The sequence below is a fragment of the Vicugna pacos genome, chromosome 8 (genome assembly GCF_048564905.1).
Source record: "Vicugna pacos chromosome 8, VicPac4, whole genome shotgun sequence".
NCBI classification, from domain to species: Eukaryota; Metazoa; Chordata; class Mammalia; order Artiodactyla; family Camelidae; genus Vicugna; species Vicugna pacos.
Window position 1 is genome coordinate 44,404,537 of NC_132994.1, and position 16,583 is coordinate 44,421,119.

Here is a 16,583-nt window from a genome sequence, read left to right on the forward strand (position 1 = left end):
TAAATTAGTGCTTAACTAAATCCAAAGGAATTTTAGTCTTCACAATTGATTCATCCTTTAAATAACACAGTGTAATAATGTTTTGCTGCTTATTGGACATTTAGCATAATATGAAAGAATTCTCTTGTGAGCAAAATACCCTAATTTACATATTTTGCCAGAATAACATAAAACTGCATAAACACCAAGATAGCTATTACATATGTGACAATAAAAATAAAATTGGGGATATGATGATATTTTTATAAAGTGAAACATAAATGCCTTAATGGGTTTAGAGTCTCTGTTGCTTTAAACATTTGTTTTAAAAAATCAAGTACCTATGTGGGCTGAGAAAAAAATCATGTTTTGCTCTTGTGTTTCATTAAATAATAATTTTGTTTAATTTAAAATTAGTTGCAAAATTAAGAAAGTATGACTTAAGGGTATGTTTTTTATACATGGCTACACTGTCTAATGGAGCCTCTCCACACGTCCTTCATTTCTCTCACTGAGTCTTCCATCAGCTTCCCCTCCCACTGCTCTTCCACAGCTCTCCCAGCTCCAACACATGCTTACACAAGTTCACCAAAACTCTTTTTCCTTTGAAGAAGAAAAAATCAGTAACTTGGAATTTTTACCACTAAGTTCCTATACATTAGTCAATAGTTAATGCAGCTCATCTCTTCAGGGTAAATATAGAAACAGGCTCTATTTTTAACAATCACTGTTGCAGGTACATTTCACGGTTTCACTGGTTCATTAACATGGTCATTTTGACGACAAGAAATATTGGACAATTGGGCTTATGTCACCATGCCCACAGAAAGTACTGGGATATTACGTTGGACTTAACAAACTTCCTGATGTTTAGGGGAACATAACTTGGTGCAGGTAATATCAGAACCCACAGGACTCCGAGCCTCGTATAACAGGAAGGCTGGAGGTGCCATAAGATGCATTAGCAAGATCACAGGCTTGATTTAGGAGCTCAGAGTTCTAATGCTGGGTCTGCTGCAAGTTACACTGCCTTTGAGAGGTCTGACTATTTCAGTTTTACTTATCTATAAGATGAGAGCTTTGGACAATAGTTTATCTCTAAGTTCCTCCTAGCTATAAAATTTGTTTAGGATTTTACTGTATCTGAACTTACAGAATGGCAAGCTATCACTGAGAAAGTTTATTTCTTAGTATCTTAAATCTTTGGTTTCCACGGCTATCCCTAATAGGATTCACCTTGGGATATTTAAAAAATGTAGTTTGCTACTACAGACTGTGGAATCAGAACAGCACATACCTTTTAAAAGTTTTCTTAGCATTTCTGACACAGCTACACTTTCCTTTGTTGTTTCATAGTACAATTTTGAATTTTATAATAGGAAACAAGTTATTTTTCCTTAGCTCAAGAGCCTAGAAGTGCATATGAAAGTTATAGTTTTGAAAGTATGAAAAATAAATGATGTATTATTTATTGCAAATTACTGCATATGCTACAGGCAGATCAATGTGTTTTCACATTTCATTATAGAGTAATACCTTTTTCCTTTAGGGAAGCTGGAACTTTCACTTCTTTCCCCTTAACAGGTTCTGGAAAGAAATATTGAACATTTATTTAAAAACAAGATCAAAAGATTTGAGAACACATATATAATGGAGTCAGTGAGCTATAGTAAGGTGAACCTGGATGGAAATAATATGGTGCTTTCTCTCAGAAAGCAATTTTAATCATACAGAGACAAAGAAAGAACAGAACAGAGTACAACAAGCTGTCCTCTAACCATTTTTATTTAAAAGAAATGTAAATTGTTGAATGGGTATCAATCTATGTGTTCATTTAAGAAGATGAGTATTTGGATGGTTAGGAACTTGCTTTATCTGTAATTTTAAAAAGTACATGACTTCAGCATCCAAGTCTTCCAAAACTGTTAAAATCAGCACTTAGTTTATCTCTTTCAGGCTATGTTTTTTTTTCCAAAAAATAAACAATCAAATGGAAACTCTGCATATATCATGTAAATGTGGTGTTTTAGTCATCAGACTTAAGTCAAACAAATTTCAAGGATAAGGCTAAAGTAAATTTTGAGACAGTTTCATCTATGAATTCCCAATGTCTTAAATATGTGGTCCTTAGTTAAAGTAAGTCAGGCAAAACTTCATTTATCCTACTGGGTTCAAATACAAAATGATCCTGATCATATTATAGGTTTCAGACATACATATGAGCAATGACATGAACAACATTATACTTCCTCAACAGCCTATAAAAATTAATGATAAAAACAGTTTTGTGCCTTTTCTGCAACATTGAATCTCAGTATCTATTTGACTAACAAAAATGACATACAATGCAGTGAGAAAGGAAGGAAAGGAAGAAATCAATCCTTCCAGCCATTTTTTCTACTCCTACCTATGGTTTGGGGTGGAATGCAGAAAATATGGTAGTGATACTTGTAAATGGATAAGCTACTCAAGCAATCACTTAGAATTCACTGAGTCCAGGTGAGTTTGGATTGTGTCAGGAATGGATTTCCAGGCTCTATGGAAAGGACTGTGCTCCTCAAAGCAAGATTTTTTCGGTAGCTAAATTATAGCCTTACATATCCATATGCTTGTAGAATTTTGAAAAATGGCTTTGGTGGCAAAGAAATGTCCGTGTTGCCATTTATTGTGTTAAGATTAAATAGGGTCAATTTTTTTCTATATTTCAGCACGTGAAGACGAAATCAAGAGCCACGGATTGAAAAAACACATTGAGAAGCTTCGTTAACTTTTTTCCCCCCAAGCCGATGGGGGTAATTTACTGCTTTGCATTTCCTGGTTAAACCAAAAATAATTAATGTATTGTGAAATGAGAAGTGATGGTGGGGACATATGCCCAGTGGTGGGAATGCATAATGCCTGGAACTTCAGAATTCAAGATTCAGCATGTTGATTTAAATGGGTGTCTGTATATGATTCTATGAGGGTAAAGTAGTTTTAAAGTACAAGACCTAAGCAGAGGGCACACAGACTGCTTTGATTTTGCTGGAGAAGGAAAGGAGGGGTGGAAAAACAGAAATATTTTATAGGGTATTTTAAGGTCATAAATCCACCACTTTAAATTTGGAGAAAGTCTTCATAAAATAGAAATGATTTTTATTTCCAAATTTGCTAATGGGAAGATGCTTTTTCTCCCAAGCTGGGTCATCTTCTACACCAACTTCCTTGCATTTCGTTTCTTCTCAGTGTCCTTTTTGACTTCGAAGGGTTTTGACCTATTTAAGAAGTATACAGCCTGGTCTGAGCAGCCCCTAACTACCCAAGGATATCAAATATGACCTAAAATGTGGAGAGTGTTATATGGGAATTCTGCACTTCTGTATTAAGAAGGATAGATACACCACTGTTTTGGGTCAACTATTGATGCATTTTTCAACTCATCTGTCTTATTTATCAAGAGCAAAGCACTGGAGAGCACATTTCGTGCATGTGTTGTTTTTACAAATATGGTAGTTTCTTTGCCTTTGATCAAGAGCCCCCAGGAAGGCTCATGAAGCTTGATTTTCAGATCTGGAACATGTGTAAAGTTGCTGGGACATAGCTTGGAACTCTCGAAATAACCCGGCAGGGAGGTTGAGATGGAGAAGTTCACAAAGGAATAGGAAGATCACTTCAGGTTTCCCTTCCCCTGCATCACCCCCAGTGACAAAGGCAGTAATGAAAATGTGAGTGTTCATGACAAATGAATTATTGAGGATCAGCTTCAAAGTCCTAGCTATTTTTTGATGAGTGGGAATGGCTAACAGAAAGTATGGTGAAGACAAATAGAAGCCGGGGTGCATGGTCCTGAGCGTCAGAATATGAAAGAAAGTAAGGTCTGCCGAGACTCCTCTAGCATTAGATTCAAGCGTACAAAAGCTTAAGTCACAAAACTGGTCAGTAATTCTAATGTCCATCATATGACCCCAATACCAAAGGAACCTAAGGGCACTATTGTTGCATTTTCAGTGGAAGAGAATTAATCTCCTTGTTGCCTTATTTGGGTTTGGTTTGCAGCTCCTTCATCCATGGGTGAATCTTACAACCTCACTTAAGTCAGACCAGCTTAAGAAGCAAGAGGCAATAGGATAGGGGTGGATGCCAGAAGGAATATAACCATAACAGGGGCGGCTAACAGGGTTCACTGGTGTCTGGGTGGTCTCAGTCACATAAGCAGGGCTCTGCCCTCTTTTGAGTGTGTTGAGAGGGCCTCTGTGAGTCCAGGAAGGTTAGTAGCCGAACCAGCAGCAAAAGTCAGCAAGATGTGTCTTTCTCTTGCTTTTTTTCTTTGGAATAACCATCCCCAGATCTCTCTCTACCTCCTTAAACAAAGGGACAAGCCTAATGATGTTTCTCTAAATGCCTAATTTACTCATAGTTATCACATCTCCAGTAAATGTGGCCCCAGGTGAATTCTGTGTAATAATTCTGACTTTAGACATATAGCGTTGCTTCAGTACAGGTTCTAATGTGTACATGCAGATGGAATCTATGAGAGGCCGGCTAAGGTAGGCGACCTCTGAGCTGCTCCAGTGAAATAAAACCGCTGCATTCTGATTCTGCCACAGCCCAGCAGCGGGCTTCCAAGAGCCTCTCTAGAAACAGTAACACTGCAGAAGTCCCTGAAATGTTATAGGTAATATGGTACTTTTTACTTTAATTTTTTTATGTAATGAAAAATTATATTCAGAGAATAAAGGAAAAGTGGCAATACAACTCTCCTAAAATAGTACCAACTTATATATAACAAATACATTTGAGGGCATGACCGTAGCTTGAATTTAAAAAGAGGTGCATTTTAAACAGCTCTAAATCAATAATCACATGCAGTAGACCTTTACATACATGATTTTCTACTGATTGTGGAGACATCTTGCAAATAGTAGAGAATGTAACACTCAGGAATAAGTTTTCCCTAGGAAATTGCCTGCAATTGCACTTTAATAACAATAACAATAACAATAACAGAGATTCCAGGAGCCTACTTAGCAAAGTGGTCCACGTGGATTTAAATCTCCCCAGATAATGTTTTCCAAGACAAATGTTTACAACCACCATTTCCAACCAGTTTAGGCTTCAGCAAAAGTGAAGTCTTTAAGTAGTAGTTTAAATTTTTGATAATCATCTGGGCCTGAAAGGTAATTTTAGAGGTAAGACTCAACTTTTCTGCTGAGTTGTTTTCATGGTGAACAATAATATATGGTCCACGTATTCTTATAAGTGCTCACCAAAATAAGTGCATTTCATACTACACTGAAAGGAGGGAAGGTTTAGATTTTGCATGTATATATGCATGTTCCTGGTAGTGTCTTTCAGTAATACCTTTAGTTCTCACGCAAGCAAGGGCGATGTTTTTGCTAGCTATCAGATAAAATGAGAGTGGAGGATAAGAAGGAGTCTGTCTGTAAGAACAGATAATCACTGGAGAAAAATGGACTGAGCCCCTCTGTGGGAATTAAGGGGAGTCACCCCAATAGTAGAAGGTCTAAGACTACTTTCCACAACACACAGCCAGTGTGTCGATGTCAAATGGATTTTCAAACTTATGTAATGAGTTCTACACTGAAAGCAAAAGTGCTCTGAAGAATACAAACACAAAAGCCCTATTACAAGGAGCAAGGAGAACCTGTGTTAAAATGAAATAAATGGGCATTAAAGTCCAACAGACTTGACTTTGATTCTTGCCTTTTCCTCTTACCCATGGTTTGACACCGACACCAAGTAATTTAAATTATTTATATCTTGGCTTCTTTGTTTATTAGAATAGAGATACCAAGCAAAACTCGCAGAAACAAAATAAATTAAGTAGGTTTCAGTGTGTTTGGCAAAGAGCAGAAGCCCTGCTGCTGTGCTTGTCGCGGACAGCCCTCACGCCTTTGCCTGGCTAACTCCTCATCTTTCATGCTTGAATTTAGTGCACTTCAGGAAAGCCTTCTCTGATTCCCCAGACTTGACTAGGGAGTCGATAGAGAAAGCTTGACGCTTAATGTGGACATTATTCTTAGAAAGAGACCCGAAATTTGGATGGACAGAGAGGAAATTCAGTCCATTCAGGAGATTGAAATAAAAAAAATTCAAATAAGAATGTCATACTTTTTCAGAGCAACAAGGAACCCGACAAGACTGAAGCAGACAGAGTATGACGAAGAGTTTGAAAACAACAGAATTCAGATCTCCAATCCCCAAGTCTTCCTCCCACTGTTCTTAGCTTCACCATCTTTGTTTCACCAATGACTAGCAAGTGTTTGGAAAGATTACACACTAAATACATATTTAATGAATGGGTAGAAAGGAGAAAAACAGAGGGCATGGAAGCAAGTCCTTTCTATTTTCCTTTTATTCTTTTTTTTCCTTCTAACCTTTTTTAAAAAACCTTTTTAGTCTTTAAAAAACTCTTTTTTTCTTTTTTTTCCTTTCTTTTGGAAATGATAATCAGAGCAGTTTAAGGTCATGAAGAACTGAAAGAAATTTGAGGGACAGGTAAATAAACACAAGTTTTCAAATATATGTGGGTGACCTGTGCAATTTTGACCTGCAAATCTGTAAAGGAGATAATGCTAATTTACTGTGGACTTATTCAGATGTTTTTGCTAATAAATTTCTTATGCTTTGTTAAATTGATTCTATTACCTTTAGCCTTCAGAACTGAAGAAGTCTTCCCAGATCTTTCTTTTCTGATTTCTGCAAGAAGAATTATAGGGGAAAAAAGGTTATAAGGAATAACAGAGAAAAAAATGGCAAGGTTTTATGTGTTTTGTTCACTGAGGCATAAAGAATCAGAGGGGCTCTGAACTGATATTCAAGATACAGGTGTCTAATGGGCTAAATTGCCTGCAACGTATTGAGCTAAATATGCAGAAGACAGAGAATAAGCCCACAAATTACTGTTACAAGGGGCAGGCTATGGTAGACACAGAAACGCACAAATAAAATGCTATGGGCTTTGGAGAAAGACGATATAAGAATAATAGCTAACATTGTCTACTTACTATATGTCACAGGAAATGTTCTGTATTGTTTGGTCATTCAACGTGCACAATAACCCTGTAGGGTATGTAGGTCCTGTTCTTATTCCTGCTTTTCACATAAAGGGATTAAATAACCTTCCCGAGGGCATGTAGGTCTTAAATGGGAAACCTGGGATTTGAACTGGTCACTCTGAACTCAGCCACAAAGGTATTGGCTCTGGTAGCTCAACGATGGAATCAGGAAAGGCTTTGGCAGGTGATACTGAAGCAGAGCTTGAAAGATGGAAGGAATTAGACCTAGAGAAAAGAACTGAAAGGATATTTTAGGAGGACAGAAGAGAGAATGGGGAGGCATGGGCTGGGCAGTCTGTCAGTGTGGCTGTGTGAGTCACTTGTGACCAACAGGATACAGTGGAAGTACCATTGCGGACTTCCTCAGCTAAATCAGGAAAAAGCATGTGATTTCTTTCTTGTTCACTAAGGACACTAGCTCTGGGGGAAGCCGGCTGCCATGTAAGTACTCCAGCTGACCCTGCCATGCTGGCAAGATGACCTATAGGCCATCCAGTCAACAGCTCCAGCTAAGCTCCCAGGCAAGAGCTAGCATCACCTGCCAGCCATCTAAGTGAGCCGTCCTGGACATCCAGAAGTCAGGGAGTTAGATGTCTGCAGCCCAAGCCTGCATCTACTACAATCACACGAGATATCCCAGCGAAAACTGCTCGGTCGATCCCTCCTGCCTTTCAGATCCTCCAAATCATGAACAAGGTAAAATCAGCTGTAGTTTTATACCACTAAGTTTTGGAGTGGTTTGTACACAGAAACAGTGCAGGAAACAGATAATAAACAGCAAAATATTGCACCATGCACAATATAAATTTTCCAGCAGAGCTGCACAGGTAACAGAGAAATGATTTATTCTATTTTTAAAACTGGGGAAGGTTTTCACTGAGAAGATGCTGTTTCAGTTTAGGCTCCTAAATTGACTGTAATCTCACTGGCCAGGAAATGCTAATTTAATAGTATATCTGGGTGTAGGATGTAAGTCAGATTTTTTTTTGTAATTTAAAACTGAGGATCAGATGGAAAAAGAACTCCTGGAGTTCTTTCTTGGTTTACAGAAGGATAATCTACCATCAATTGAAGTATGCAATATAGGGATCAGAGTTCTTTGGAGGAAGATACTACCTTTGTTTTGAATATATTGTGTTTCAAGTGTCAACAAGATACCCAAAAAGGAAATGTTTAGCAAGCAGTGGAAAATACAGATGAAGTGCAGATTACATGAAAGCACTTTGCAAGCAAGGCAGCCTGAATTCCCACTTATTAATGGCAAATATCAATATGCCCAATAACATGATTTTTTTAAATACCCCAAACAAACCTTATTTCCTTTGTTCATATAGATAGACTTGATCTAGTGAATAAACTAGGTATACAAGGGCAAAATGAACCAGAAAGTTCAAAGTTATTTTCTTAATAACATATGCAATTAAAAAAAAACCTGACGTCCTGTTACTTTTTACCTGCATGTTTTAAATCCAAGCTCATATAATTTGCCTATATTGATATATAATCATATATTGGTATATTTACAAATTTTGCTGTTGCCAGGTGTTTAAAAATGAATTGCACACACAGAGATCAAAATAGCTATGCAAGCTAAATTTTTAAATAAATTATTCTATAAAAACTATTCATTTTAGGAGAAAAATACTCAATTTCAATAAATCCAGGATTCTTTAAACTTAGGGGCCTGAATATATATAACTAAGAAAAATAAATAGATAATATCATTTGCTTTTTCTTCTAACATTTTCCTCTAAAAGAAAAAATGCACGGATAACAATAGCATTTCCTTCTACAAGATTTTTTTTAAAAGCCCATGAAATAGACAAAGTGAAAAACTGAAATAACGGACAATCTTGTAACAAAAGAAATCAGCACTAGAGTTCTTCCTCAGCACATAAATATTTTGAACCTCATACAATGTGTTTAAAGGAAATGGTAGTAATTAATAATATCTTTGATTTGGCTATTATTTATTATTCATTGCTCTGAACGATCAAATTCATTATCAATTTATTATTAGTGCTATTAGGATATTACAAAAATATTTCTGTTGAAATACTTTGGCTTTGTCAATGTCAAGTATAGCTAGATTGTAAAAAAGAAATTGGAACTGGAAGGTTTAAAATATTCTAACAGAAACATCAGGCAGTCCAGATCTCTTGGCTGTGTGAAGAATCAAACTCAAAATTCTTAACTATTCTTACTCAGCTCGTTCTACTGAAGTGCTCAAAAATATCATTTCAAAAACCTTCTTCCTTTCCTGTTTTGAAGATATATAATTTGCCTGCTGATTTGAGATATTGTTCCATGAGCATAATGAATAAAATCAAAATATCAGTTTTTTGGTTTGTGTTTAGATGGAAAGAATAATTTTAAAGAACCCTACGGAGAGCTCTCTGTAAGTTCAATGATATGAGATAATTTCTCAGATCATGACTATTAATGTGCATCACATGGCACCAAGAATGTTAAAATTGTTTTATAACATCTCTATTGCTTCCTAAAGTGATACTATATTGCCCCAAAAGTGATTTAATTGTGATTATTTGCATTATTTTTAAATGTTTATTATGTGAATGCCCTACATGCATCTGTCATTCTTTTATGTTCATTTGGACATAATTTTTGACAATCAGCGATATTTTAGAAAAGGTATTTTACAGCATGTTTATATCTTTTCCAAACTCCAAAATATAAATTTGATTAAAAAAGACACAGAGAAAAGAATTTTTAAAGTGTCTAAGTGGTTTAAAACTCTATGCTTATCATCCCCACAATGAAAAATATAATGTATAGATGTTTATGCAATACTAATTTTGAATACTAGTCAAATGTTTTCAGAGTTTAATTTTACTCAGGACACTGTCCATTAGGTTTGTAATTAAGTATGACTTAGTTGGGAAGCCATCTTTAACTCTTTTTTTGTCTTAATGATACATTTAATCATTCCCTATTCTATAAGCTAAAGACTGGCACACACATATTTAAACATTTTAAAATATTTTTCTCTAAAAAATCTGTTTAAAAATCTTAATTTAAAACATTTCCAATTCAACTATATTTATAATTTGGTGCCTTTCTTTTAATCTTGGAAACTTCATTGAGTTTTTTTTTTAATTAAAGAAAGAATATAATTTTGTAAACTACATTATCTTCTATCTCTGGACAATCTAAGTAAAAAGTATAATATCAAATTTGCTTGAATGACATCTGACTAGTGTTGTTGGTACTTGAAGACTATGGTGAGTTAGTCCTCAAGAAATTGTAAATATGTGAAATCAGATTGTTCTCTGACAGTCACACGGATAATCAATACAGAATACGGAGAGTTAGTGAGTCTGAAAACACCAACTATATAGTACTGTCTAACACTTTGTATATACATCTCTGAAAAGCTTCCTTCTATTTTTCAAGCATTGTGTAGTTCCAGCAAGCTGGGCTATGTTAGCATGTTAAAGTTGTGAATTCAAAACAACTAACAAATACAGAACATGCTTAACGCGTATCTTGCAATCACCATGGAGGTGGAAGTCTTGTCCAGTGGACTAAGTATTCCAGTTCTTTTGACAAATAATTTCCTATAATAATATAGTTCTTCAAATTATCTTAACTGAGGGACTCCTTGAAATCATCTAAATATTCTTTTCCTTCAATTGAACTCTGATCAAACTTTATAATTATGATGCTTTGACGCTGCATAGCTTGGCTGCAAGAAGAGAATGCTAATCAGAATTGTGGAGTGTACCTCAGTGGGGTGCATTTTACTTTATCTCTGCCCAACTCTTTTAGAAAAATCAGCAATATGCAATTACTCAAAAGAAAATAAAATGAGCACTTCTTTATATATTTAGGAACTGAGATAAACTAGAACACCCTATAATTAGCTTTCTGAGCACTAAAGATTTTTGTTTTTAAAAGAAAATGTTGCTAGCTGTGAAATTTTCCTCATGTAATCATGTTCAACTTAAGATGTCAAAGTTCCCATGGTTTTTCAAGAAAAATATCTTTAGTACAAGACCGTGATTCCTTTGAGGGCAGGCAAAGCTAGGTCTTGGTCATTCCTGCATTCACACATGGTGAAGTGTTGTTTTGTATGGCTAGGTACTTTTACATAAAATCTTGCTATGAATAGGACGTTTGGGTCAGCCCAGAATTCACATATTGAAGCCTAATACCCAATGCGACGGTATTTGGAGGTGGGGCTTTTGTGAGGTGATCTGGTCATGGGGGTGGAGCCCTCATGGGTGGAATTTTCGCTCTCCCTTCTTCCCTTTCTCTCTCTCTCTCTCCCCCCCACCCCCCACCATAACAGGATATAGTAAGAAGACATCTGTTTGCAGACCAGGAAGCAAACTGGCTGGTACCTTGATATTGGACATCCTAGCCTCCAAAACTGTTAGAAATAAATTTCTGCTCTTCAAGTCACCTAGTCTATGATATTTTTATTATAGCAGCCCAAGCTGACTGAGACATCTCCTTAACTCCTCATCTGTTCCAGTGAGGCAGGTAATATCTAGATTTTATAATATGATAGTAGCTAAGAGAGGTAAAAAACTTGCCCACCATCACAACTACTAAATAGTAGTGGGAAATTTGAATCCAGACCATCAAAATAAAAGTTAGAGCTGAACTACTGCAGTAAGTGCTGGGAGCACAGTGGATTATACAGTCAACAGCACCACAGGTGCCTCCTAGAAGTAACCAGTGAGCACACTTGCATCACCATCTCACATCAGTGTTCTTCATAACTGCCAGCCTGCCACAGCTTATCAAATACTTTTTCTGAAGCAGAGACCATGTCGTCTGGCACATACTAGGAAGTCGATAACTGTCTTTTTGCCAGATTTGTGCTGAAACTTAGGAAACTTATTTTTCAGGAAACTTATTTTTGAATCTTTACACAAAAGCCTACTAATCATATAATCACCTTTCATGGTTAGTTATTCCCCAAATTTGCAATCCCAACCTGGCTAAGGTATCAAAGTAAAATCAAATTGCCAGTATTTGACAATGTTCATGGATAAAAAACCAAAAATGTATGTATTTCAACCTAAAATTTACCTAGCATTTTGCTTTTTGTTATCTAAGAAATTTTGGATGATGAATTTTCAGTGTTTAATAATCTCACACACCTATATTTATATACTTAATTTTAACTTATTTTTTTGTAAAAATCTCTAATCATCCATTGATTTTAAATGTAACACATTCTCCTTTTTTATGACAATCATGTTTATTGTACATATTCTATATTGTCTTTTGAACTTCTTTTCTTAATTAGAAATCATCTATAAACACATTTATGTGGGATCTGAGAATAAGTCTTATATAGTCTAAGTGTTTAAACATGAACCTTACTTTATGAGAGGATATACATAGAAAACTTGAAGAAATACAATGGATATAAGAAAATTTTATGGTAAAAATAAATAGGATTTTAAAAATAAATTCTTCTGTTATTCATAGTATAAAATCTCAAAATATAGTACTTTGAAATTCACTTAGTGGATTAATTCTTTGAGATTTCCATACAATTTTTTTAATTAATAAACTTTAACAATTTTTAAAGCAGATTAAAGTTTACAGCAAAATTGAATGGAAAGTTCAGAGGTTTCCCACATATGCCCTCCCCAAACATACCCCATCTTCCCTATCATCAAATCCCTAACTAATGTTGTACATTTGTTACAATTGGTGAACCAATACTGGTACATCATTATCCACCAAAGTCCACAGTTTACATTAAGATTCATTCTTAGTTTTGTTCATTCTATGGATTTTGACAAATATATAATGACATACATATACCATTATAGCATGATATAGAATAGTTTCACTGCCCTAAAAATCTCCTGTGCTCTATCTATTCCCCTCTCTTCCTCCCAAATCCCTGGAAACCACTGAACTTTTTATTATCTCCATAGTTTTGCGTTTGCCAGAAAGTCATGTAGTTGGAGTTTCATAATATGTAGAATTTTCAGGTTGGCTTATTTCACTTAGCAATAGAATTTAATATTCTATATCTTTTCATGGCTTGATAGCTCACACATTTTTAACACTGAAGAAAAATTCTTTTGTATGGATGTACCAGAATTTATTTATCCATTCATATATTGAAGAGTATATTTGTTGGTTCCAAGTTTAGCAACACGATTAAAACTGCAGCATTTGTGTGCAGGACATAAGTGGACATAACTTCTCAACTCACTTGGATAAATACCAAAGAGCATGATTCCTCGACCATATGCTAAGAGAGAGCTAAACTATCTTCCAAAATGGTTGTATAATTTGCATTCCCTCCAGCAATGCATGAGAGCTCCTGCTGCTCCACATCCTCCTCAACATTTGATGTTTTCAATGTTTTGGAGTTTAGTCATTCTAATAAATGCGTAGTGGTATCTCATTGTTTCAATTTGCAATATCCTAATGATGTATGATGTTGAACATCTTTTCATATGCTTATTTCCCCTCTGTATATCTTCTTTTATGAGGTATCTGTTCAGACTTTCTGCCAATTTTTAAAATGAGTTGTTCATTTTCCTATTGTTGAGTTTTAAGAGTTCTTTGTGTACTTTGGATAACAGTTATTTATCAGATATGTACTTTACAAATATATTCTCTTATTCTGTGTCTTGTCTTTAAATATTTTTGATAAGTCTTTTGCAGAGCAGAAGTTTTTAATTTTTCATTCATGGGCTATGCTTTTGGTGTCGTATCTAAAACATCATCTCCACATCCAAGATGACCTATATTTCTCTTATGTTATATTCTAGAAGTTTTATAGTTTTATGTTTTACATTAGTTGTATGATCCATTTTGAGTTAATATTTTGAGAATGATGTAGAGTTTGTGCCAGGATTCTTTTTCTTTTTTGCTTATGAGTGTCCACTTATTCTATTACCACTTGCTGAAAAGACTATCCCTTCTGCATTGAATTGCTTTTGCTCCTTTGTCAAATATCAGTTGACTGTATCTTTGTGGGTCTATTTCCAGGCTCTTCATTTTGTTCCATCAGTCTATCTGTTGATTCCTTCACCAATACCACACTGTGTTGATTACTGTGACTTTATAGTAAGTCTTGAAGTCCAGTAGTGTCAGTGCTCTGATTTTGTTCTCCTTTAATGTTGTATTGGCTATTCTGGCTCTTTTATTTTATTTATTTATTTATTTATTTATTTATTTATTTATTTATTTATTTATTTTGGCTGTTATTCACAGTATCAGTTTGCCAATATCCTCGGGGATTTTTTATCATGATTTCATTGAATCTATAGATCCTTTTGGGAAGAACTGAAATTTTAACAATTTTGAATCTGTCTACCCATGAACATGCGATATCTCTCAATTATTTAATTCTTTTATTTTTTTCATCAAAGTTTCGTAGTTTCTGTCATGTAGATCTTATATATATTTTGTTAGATTTATATTTAAGTATTTCTTTTTCTCATATTAATGCAAATGGTATGCATTTTTTTTTACTTTGTTCATTCCAATTTTTCATTGCTGTTACATAGGAGAGCAATTGACTTTTGCATATTAACTTTGTTCCTGCAACCTTGCTATAATCATGATTTCATTCTAGAATGTTTCTTGATTCCTTTGAATTTTCTAAAGAGATGATCATCCCATCATTTGCAAACAAAAACAATTTTATTTCTTTCTTCCCAATTGCTATATTTTTTCTTTCCTTTTCAAGTCTTATTGCATTAACTAGTATTTCCAGTACAATGTTGAATAAGTGTGCTCAGAGGGGACATCCTTGCCTTGTTTTTTTTTGTCATAGTAAGAAAGCTTCTAGTGTATTATCATTAAGTATAATGTTAACAGTGGGTTTTATTTTAGATGCCCTTTATCAGGTTGAGGAAGTTTCCCTCTCTTTCTAGTTTGCTGAAAAATTTTATCATAAATGGATGTTGAATTTTGCAAAATAATTTTTATATCTGTTGAGATGATTGTGTTTCTTATTTATTTTGTTGATGTAATGAATTACACTGATTTATTTTCAAATATTAAACCAGTTTTGCATACCTAGAATGAATTGTACTTGGGCATGGTATATAATTCTTTTGATACATTGTTAATTTGATTTGCTAATATTTTAGACTTCCATGAAATTTTTCAGATATTTTTAACAGTACTTTAAACTTTGTGATGAATATATACAAGCAAAAGAAAACTGAGACTCTCAAAAGGTCTTTCGTTGGAGAACAAAACAAAGCTAATGTCATTTTAATAAAGTAGAAATTATCTTTCCTACAGTACTAAGCAATGTGACAAAGTGATCTCCCTGCAGAACAAGAATCCCAGGTCTGTTTCAGTTCCTTCACTTGGGAACAATATTTTAAAAGAAGAATACATTTTTGTATTTTAAGAAAGTAAACTTTATCTATTCAATGGATATTTATTTGGTGTCTCTTTTGTGTTAGGAGCTGGAAAAACAAGATGGTTGCATACAGTTGGCTCAATACTGGAATGCATCCACATATACAGATTAAGTACAATGGCAGAGACACATACACAGGGCTCAGGGCCCATAGCAGAAGGACTGACAAACTCTACCTGATGCAATGAGAAAAGACCCCATAGAAGCACCAGCATTTATGGTCAGTTCTGAAACTGGATATAAAACTTGTCATCAAAGAATTGGAAACAGATTTCCAACATAAAGAATGGTGTAAGAAAACAAGGAGTGTGAATGTTCATGTGGCTAGTTCGCTGGATGTACAAAGCAGGGAAGAAGAATGTGAGCCAAGGCTGAGAAATCACACTGAGGATTGTTGGTGGAGAACCCCGCAGTCCCCTACTAGAGAACTTAAATTTACTTCCCTTCCAGTGATGAGGAGTCTTTAAAGATCCTAAATCCAAACATTTTTTTCTGTCATCCTATAAATGTAATTAACAAAGTTGTGCTCATAAGAGAACATGATGCATGCTGAACTGATGGGTAATACTTAGAAAGTCATTGCTATTTTGTTTGGAAATAGCCCCAAACTGAAACCACCATTCACTCACAGTTGTATTATCCACATTCGCCTGTCTCCTGAGGCAACAGCTTCTTCTGTTTCATTCTTTATAGATTCTTTGTGTGTATGTGTCATGGGCCTAATTTCTACATCTTGTGCGCCATTATTACTGATTCTTATGGCTAAATTAATAATTAGAGAAAGTCAGTAAGAAAGGGGAAAAAAAATCTCCAAAGAACAATCTTTGCTCTGACCACTTAGCTTTGTAACATAGCAGCTTACAATATACTTTCTATTAAAAATCCCTAAGGGGAAAAAAAGAATAAACCTGTATGTGGTTTCAGGATAATAGCCGGAGTAGAAGTGAATACTAATAGAAAGAAAAGACATAATTAGCAGCTTAATGTTCTGGAGCTTGTAGGGAGGTGTTTTCTTGGTGTGTTACATGGTAAACACTACAGTGCATTTCCACAGTCTTATATAATTCAGTGTTAAAGAAGAAAATGAAAGTCAATTTTTCTCTCTGGAGAACAAAATTGTAATCTTCAAATATTTATGTTAAATAATTAAAATTGTTTTTACA

At 34.8% G+C, this 16,583-nt stretch overlaps 1 protein-coding gene across 1 annotated transcript in view; it reads right to left on the reverse strand.

Moving 5' to 3' along the window:
- TRDN (triadin) overlaps positions 1-16,583 on the reverse strand; it is a gene marked incomplete at its 5' end in the record, with an annotated part of 362,619 nt that overhangs the window by 60,557 nt on the left and 285,479 nt on the right. The window contains 2 exons of the mRNA XM_072965935.1: positions 1,516-1,566; positions 6,628-6,678. Coding sequence (XP_072822036.1) covers positions 1,516-1,566; positions 6,628-6,678 — 102 coding nt within the window. The remainder of the gene's footprint in view (positions 1-1,515; positions 1,567-6,627; positions 6,679-16,583) is intronic.